This window comes from Octopus bimaculoides, chromosome 2, assembly GCF_001194135.2.
Source record: "Octopus bimaculoides isolate UCB-OBI-ISO-001 chromosome 2, ASM119413v2, whole genome shotgun sequence".
Taxonomy (NCBI): Eukaryota; Metazoa; Mollusca; class Cephalopoda; order Octopoda; family Octopodidae; genus Octopus; species Octopus bimaculoides.
Window position 1 is genome coordinate 190,076,231 of NC_068982.1, and position 7,500 is coordinate 190,083,730.

The 7,500-nt window shown below is 41.1% G+C and overlaps 1 protein-coding gene across 1 annotated transcript in view; it reads right to left on the reverse strand.

Annotated features, from left to right (window-relative positions):
• The window catches only part of LOC106880135 (biotin--protein ligase), an 81,935-nt gene that overhangs the window by 46,343 nt on the left and 28,092 nt on the right, over positions 1-7,500 (reverse strand). The window contains exon 10 of the mRNA XM_014929962.2: positions 3,657-3,771. Coding sequence (XP_014785448.1) covers positions 3,657-3,771 — 115 coding nt within the window. The remainder of the gene's footprint in view (positions 1-3,656; positions 3,772-7,500) is intronic.

Consider the following 7,500-nt stretch of genomic DNA (forward strand, 5'->3'; position numbering starts at 1 on the left):
GGGGAGGGTGCAGTGGTAATAGTATCAGTGATGGTTGCAGTGTTATCAGTGATGATGATAATGATGATGGTGATGATGCTGGGGGGGTGGGGTGATGGCGAAAGTCGTTGTGGTGATGCTGGTGATGCTGGTGGTGAGTAATGAATTTTTGCAAAAACAGAACTTCATCTCGGTGCAGAGCCAATGTGAAATGAGTATAGCTTAGAAGCAACACAGAAGGAAGTTGGAAAATGGTGAAATAAATTCCAGAAAATAAGGGGGAGGGAGAGAGAGAGAGAGATAGAGAGAAGGGGGTAGTGGGAGTAAGCAGAATGAGAGCGAATGAATGGAAGAGATGTTTGTCTCAAGAAAATCTCTCCATAACGAGGGTCTCTATTTTCAAACAACCTCTTCTCTCAAACATACATCAAGGTTCTTTGTGTATGTGTGTGTGTGTGTCTCTCTCTCTCATCATCATCATAGTTTAACGTCCGCTTTCCATGCTGGCATGGGTTAGACGGTTTGACTGAGGGCTGGCAAGCCAGAAGGCTACACCAGGCTCCAATCTGATCTGGCAAAGTTTCTACAGCTGGATGCCCTTCCTAACGCCAACCACTTTACAGAGTGTAGTGAGTGCTTTTACGTGCCACCGGCACGGGTGCCAGTCAGGCAGCACTGACATTGGCCATGCTTGAATGGTGCTTTTTATGTGCCACTGGCACGGGTGCCAGTCAGGAGGCGCTGGTATCAGCTATGATTATGATTCCACTTGATTCAACAGGTCTTCTCAAGCACAGCTTATTGACCAACAATTGAAGGTACTTTTAAACGGGCCAGTTACATGACACTGGCATTGGCCACAGCTACAATCTCACTTGGCTTGCCGGGTCTTCTCAAGCACAGCATATCTCCAAAGGTCTCAGTTATTTGTCACTGCCTCTGTGAGGCCTAGCATTCAAAGGTCATGCTTCACCACCTCATCTCATGTCTTCCTGGGTCTACCTCTTCCACAGGTTCCCTCCACTGTTAGGGTGTGACACTTAGCTCATCCATATGCATCATCTGACCATACCAGCACAGTTATCCCTCCTGCACACCACATTTGATGCTTCTGATGCCCAACTTTTCTCTCAGAGCGCTTACACTCTGTTGTGCATGCACACTGACATTACACATCCAGCAAAGCATACTGGCTTCATTTCTTTCAAGCCTACACAAGTCCTCAGCAGTCACAGCCCATGTTGCACTGCTGTGCAGCATGGCTGTTCGCACACATGCATCATACAATCTATCTTTCACTCTAAGAGGCTCTTTGTTACCAGCAGAGATAGGAGCTCTCTGAACTTTGCCCAGGCTATTCTTATTCTAGCCACTACACTCTCAGAGCATCCACCCTAACTACTGACTTGGTCACCTAGGTAATGGAAGCTATCAACTACTTCTATTTTTCCCCCTGGTATGTGATGGAATCTATTTTCTATACATCTTCAGTGTTTATTGCTTCTGTGCATCTGCCACACACAAAAACTATTTTCCCAGTTAACAACCTTCCTTTGATCTCACCAAAACAAAAATTCCATTTGGAATGTGTTCTGTTAAAAATTGTGAATAAAACACTACAGGAGCCTGGCTGGCCCCTATCAGGCTGTGCTAGTAATTGTCAAGACCTCAGGTGTTCTCAGCTCTCACATTGATGGTTTACTCTTCAAATTTGGGATAACTATGGCTGAGAAATGAGCCTCACAAGATGGGAGGGGGGGGGGGCTGTTGCAGCAAGTGTTGCTGGCCATTCTCTGCAGCAACACCTTTGCAATCATGTTTGTGAGGTACAGCTACACATACCATTTGATCTGGGGTATATAATCCTTTACTCCACCTCCCCCAGCATCCACTGCTTAATTCCTCTCCACCATATAATCCTTATGGTTTTACAGTATAGACATAAATATATTTAAACACTGACAGACTTCCATAACTAAAATCTACAACCATTTCCAGAGTTCTTTCTTAAAGAAACCAAATCAAAATTTCCAGAATATAAATGAGTGTGAACAAACAAAGATCGGTGAAAAACCTGTTTATGCTTTGATTTGTGAATGGGGGAGGAACACAATGATGAGTTTTTACTGCATTTTAGACTTGAAGAAGAAATATACTTGAAAGCTTTTGTTACAGTTCTGATATTTCTGATGTCTAACGATGGATATTAATGTGCAGGAGTTTGTTTTCAAATGTAATTCTGAAGAATTGAAGCTGCAAATATACCTTATCTTGGTTTACTCGTTTTGCCCCGTCTGAATTTGTCTTTTATATGCTCAAAGAGGATGGAGATAATTTTCAGATAATGTTACACTGTTTTTAATGCATTTAGAGAAGATCTTTTGCTTTGCTGTTATAGTTTTTGTAAATTAGTGAACATTTGTAAAAAATACATTTCTTCTCAAAGTCAAAAGTGTAGTAAAAACTTCTCGTGGAAAAAAGACCCAAAATGAGGTGAAAGGAAGTGTTTTGCTCAAGAGAACAACCTGTCGCCCGGTCCACAAGAAGAAACCACAATCTTATGATCAGGAGTCCAACACCCTAACCACTGAGCCACGTGCCTCCACATAGTTTTACAGATACTTCTTGCACATTAACTTGTAAGACATTAGAGAAACAAACTGAGCTGTTTCTTGCTATAAACACATCATTATCATTTAACGTCCGTAGTCCATGCTGGCATGGGTTGGACAGTTTGACCACAGCTGACCAGCTGGAAGGCTGCACCAGCCTCCAGTCTGATTTGGCATGGTTTTCTACAGCTGGATGTCCTTCCTAATGCCAACCACTCCAAGAGTGTAATGGGTGCTTTTATGTGCCACTGGAACAGGTGCCATTTGCATGACACTGGTATCTGCCATGCCTGCCAGTTCACTTGGCTTGATGGGTCTTCTTCTCAAGCAAGACATACCAAAGGTCTCAGTCATTGCCTCCATGAGGCTCAACGCTTGAAAGGAACTTGGTGGCCATTTTGCCTCCATGAGGCCCAATGCTCGAAAGAGACTCAGTCGCTTTGCCTCTGTAAGGCTCAACGCTCAAAGGGAACTCAGCCACTTTGCCTCCATGAGGTCCAACGTCTAAAGTAAACCTTTCATGGGCCCTTAAAATACTACAGTGGATCTCCAATTTACTATTTTGCTTGTGCGAACCCCAAAAGTTTTATATGCCCCCCCCCCCCACTCAGAGGGGTCGTATAGACCCTAGTTGAGAACCATGGATTTAAAGATTACAAGAGGAGAAAATTATTAGAAAATTACGTGAGATATTCAGCAACAGTATTCTGTAGTAACATGGCAGTCCTGGTTTAGGACGAATGTTGCTGTAATTTAGCCCCAGGAGACATAGATATTGTTTTGAGCTGAGTGGGGGTGCTAGATTCCCTTGCTTGAAAATATAAGGACACAGATTGTGTCGTATAGCCAGCTGGGGATGATGTCACCTGGGGCTAAATTACAGCAACATTACTCCTTAACCAGGACTGCCACGTTATGTTGGCAAACAATCTTTATGAGAAAATTATTATAATTATTAACGAGAGTTGAACACCTGAAAAACAAGACCAACAACAACAACAAAGCAAAGGGAATATGTAAAAAAAAGACAAAAAGAGATAAAAAAAAGATGTAGAATTACTTTACCAATAATGGCATCAATGGATTGTGTTGCTATAGAACTGTTAACGACGACGCCACCCAGTTTCGTCTTTTTACCATAATAGAGATCATTGGGCCATTTCACTCTCAGATCCAGTTCCTGCCAAAACGAACCAAAATATTCCAGTTTTTAGAAACACCATTATAACATTTGATCATTTATAGTCGTTCATGCAGAATTACCAATATTTCAATATTTGGCAAAAGTCTTCATTTCGTACACGTCTTATACTCATTATTATTCCTTTACCAAAATTTAGATTTCAAAATTGAAATCGTTTGGGGAGTTTTTGCAAGGACTTGTAAGAATTCTGGGAAATCACAGAAACTTTTACTCCACATAAAATATTGGTGGTGATGATGATGATGATGATGATGTAGTGATGATGATGATGATGATGTGGTAGTGGCGGTGGCGGTGTTGATGATGATGTGGTAGTGGTGGTGATGATGATGTGGTGATGATGATGATGATGTGGTGATGATGATGATGATGTGGTAGTGGCGGTGGTGGTGATGATAATGATAATGATGATGATGTGGTAGTGATGATGATGATGTGATGGTGGTGGTGATGATGATAATGTGATGATGATGTTGATGATGATGATGTGGTGATGATGATGATGATGATGTAATGATGATGTGGTGGTGGTGATGACTTTAATGCTGCTCCTGATGACAATGATGGTGATGATGACTACAATACTGTTACTGATGATGAGAGCAACAATCTTGATGATGATGATGATGATGAATGATTACGGTCATGATCCCATCACAAGAATCACCAGCACCCAAAGAAGGCGGTGGGGGGGAGCACTAATATTCCCCCCTCATCCCCACCACCATTAGGTTACTTCTCTCCCCCCCCTCCGTTGCACTCAATACAGTTTCTTTCCTCTAATTTATTTCCAATAACCACTGTTTCTTTTTTTTGTTTTTCTTTGGTTTACATTTGTTTACATTCTTTCTCCTACAAAAAATACTTTCTTTCTGTCTTTCTTTTTTTTAGTCGGGGGGGGGGGAAGGCGAGGTGTTCCTATGGTTTTTGTTGTTTGTATTTTTTTGACTTTATTGCTAAAATATGCTAAAACAACATTGTAGAAGAAGAAGCACAATAGAAAAAGAGTCGTGAATTCTACTTAGCGTGGAAGATGTAAGTGCGGAGACTTACAGAAAATGGTAACACGAGAACCATGCAGTGTCCATGGCCGCAACAATTTTTACCCAGCCACCCCCCCACTTCCAGCACAGATACCCACCACCACCACCACCTATTCACTCATCTCTGAGGTTTTATACTTTGGCCTTTTGTTGTTTTGGTTATATTTTCATTGAGAAGGAAAGGGAGGGGGGTCTTTGTTATTCTTGTGCTCTTTTTTTTTTTCTTTTTGGGTCTTTTTTTTTTCCTTTTCGTTTTATTTTTCTTTCCGGAAGCATCATTAATGGCCTGTTCAATATTCAGCATCACAGAGTTGCCATTCTCTTTGAGGGAGGATACAGTAACAGAATTTGCATCACTGGAATTGTTAGTACAGGGCTGGCGTTACGAAACAGGACACCAACAGCAAACAAAACAGGTTCAATTTGAGCTGATGATCTTCACACATTCCATTTACTTAAAATGGAAGCAACCAGTTCAAAGCCAGAGATACAGAGCACAGGAGGTGTTGTAGCTGTCACAGGTTCTCATCACAGATAAGGTACTGATTTAAATCTAAACAGAATAATAGACATCAATTGTGTCTACAGCTACATCACAACAGTTTCAACGCAAGGCATTTGTTTACTTGCTCAACAGTCTGGCCCCATAAGCTTCCATTTTGCTCACTTTCGCTCAAACACACACAATTTCATCTGTGTAAAAAAAAACTAAAACTGTAAATCTCTTGCTGGACTAAAGAGACATTTCCCATCACACAACAAGCAATCTCAAACCACCTTCTAGAACAGTGCTTCCCAACATGGGGTCAACTGGGGGTCTGTGAACTAAATTCAAAATTTCATATACATACATATATACATAAGGATAAACATATCACAAGGGGTCTGTGGGAAAACTCATTTAAATAAAAGGGTTGGGAACCCTTGTTCTAGTAATTCTAAATTGTAAATGTTCAGCTCCATATTACCTGTGAGTTTGTGTGCTGATGTCTGTGTCCTGTGTTAATGCTGGTGTCAAGAAGAGTCATTCTCAATTAATGAGTTGACACCAATCATATACACACACATATACATGTTTTATGTTATGCCTAGAAGCAGTACAGGGTATATGAGAATTTTTGACCTGAGAGTCAAATATAACAAATGACTCCAAACCATCGTTAGGGTATCTGCATAAATGGAGCCAAGATTGGTTAGTTTGTACTAGAATTGAATTGTATTAGTTGTAATAATGAAGTCAAACACCAAATAAGGATCTTTTGAAGTCATTTAATACATATGTTTCAGGTTTGTGTAATAAATTGCGTAAACCTTCCTCAGTTAAAACATTTCAAAATGTTTAAACTGAGGAAGGTTTATGTAATGGATGCATTTCCTGTTGTCGCATAAACCCGAAACATATGTATTAAATGATTTCAAAAGATCCCTATTTGGTGTTTGACTTTATTATTACAATTATATTTATGTGTCTTTGTGTTTGTTTGTCCCCCACCCCCACCACTTGGCAACCAGTGTTTGTGTGTTTACGTCCCTGTAACTTAGTGGTTCAGCAAAAGTGACCAATACAATATGCACCAGGCTTTACCAAAAGTAAGTACTGGGGTCGATTCATTCAACTAGCAAAATTGTTCAAGGCAGTGCTCCAGCATGGCCAGTCTAATGACTGGAACAAGCAAAAGATAAAAAATTTGTTTCGTGTTTTGGAACATAATTTGAAATTTTCCTGTAAAGTTTTTAGATCCCTTTAAAACGGGGTTTGCTTCATAGAACCAAGGGTCAGCCTCGGATGAGTCAGTCTCAAAAGGGTTAAAGACGTAAATTTTTAGAGAGACTGAAATTATTTTTGTTTCAAATTTTGGTACAAGGCCATCAATTTCATTATATATAGTGCGAAGCCGCATGGCTCAGTGGTTAGAGCATCAAGTTTACAATCATGAGGTTGTGAGTTCGAATCCCGGACTGGGCTGCATGTTGTGTTCTTGAGCAAGACACTTTATTTCATGTTGTTCCAGTTCACTCAGCTGTAGAAATGAGTTGCGACGCCATAGGTGCCAAGCTGTATCGGCCCCTTTGCCTTTGCCTTGGATAAAACTGGTGGCATGGAGAAAGGAGGCCGGTATCCATGGGCGACTGCTGGTCTTCCATAAACAACCTTGCCCGGACTTGTGCCTGAGAGGGTAACTTGCTAGGTGCAATCCCATGGTCAGTCATGACCGAAGGGGGTCTCAGCAATATATATATAGCATATATAGTAGAAACAATAGACATGGATGATAGAGTTTACTGGAAACTTTATTTATCACAATGATTGTTATGACACTTCCTGCACTGCACCTTCGTGGATGGGGAACTAAACAACAAATCACAGTGGATGACACCAGGTAGCCATAGGCAGCGAAAGTGCTTTGTCAGCATACTACTAGGGAAATACACCTGGTAGATTCAAAGACTGCATCATGCTTCAGTGTCCCCTTTGTGCGACTAGCATGAGTGAGGCTACCAGACTATGAGCCGCATGAGGATGACTTTATGCTAGGAGATAGAAGCAGAAGCATGAGTGAAGGGGCCAAATCAAAACAAGTTTCTTGCTGCAGAGGAGGTGGATGACAAATCACATTGGGGTCTTGATGATGATGATTTTGCTCTGCTTCCTAACCACATG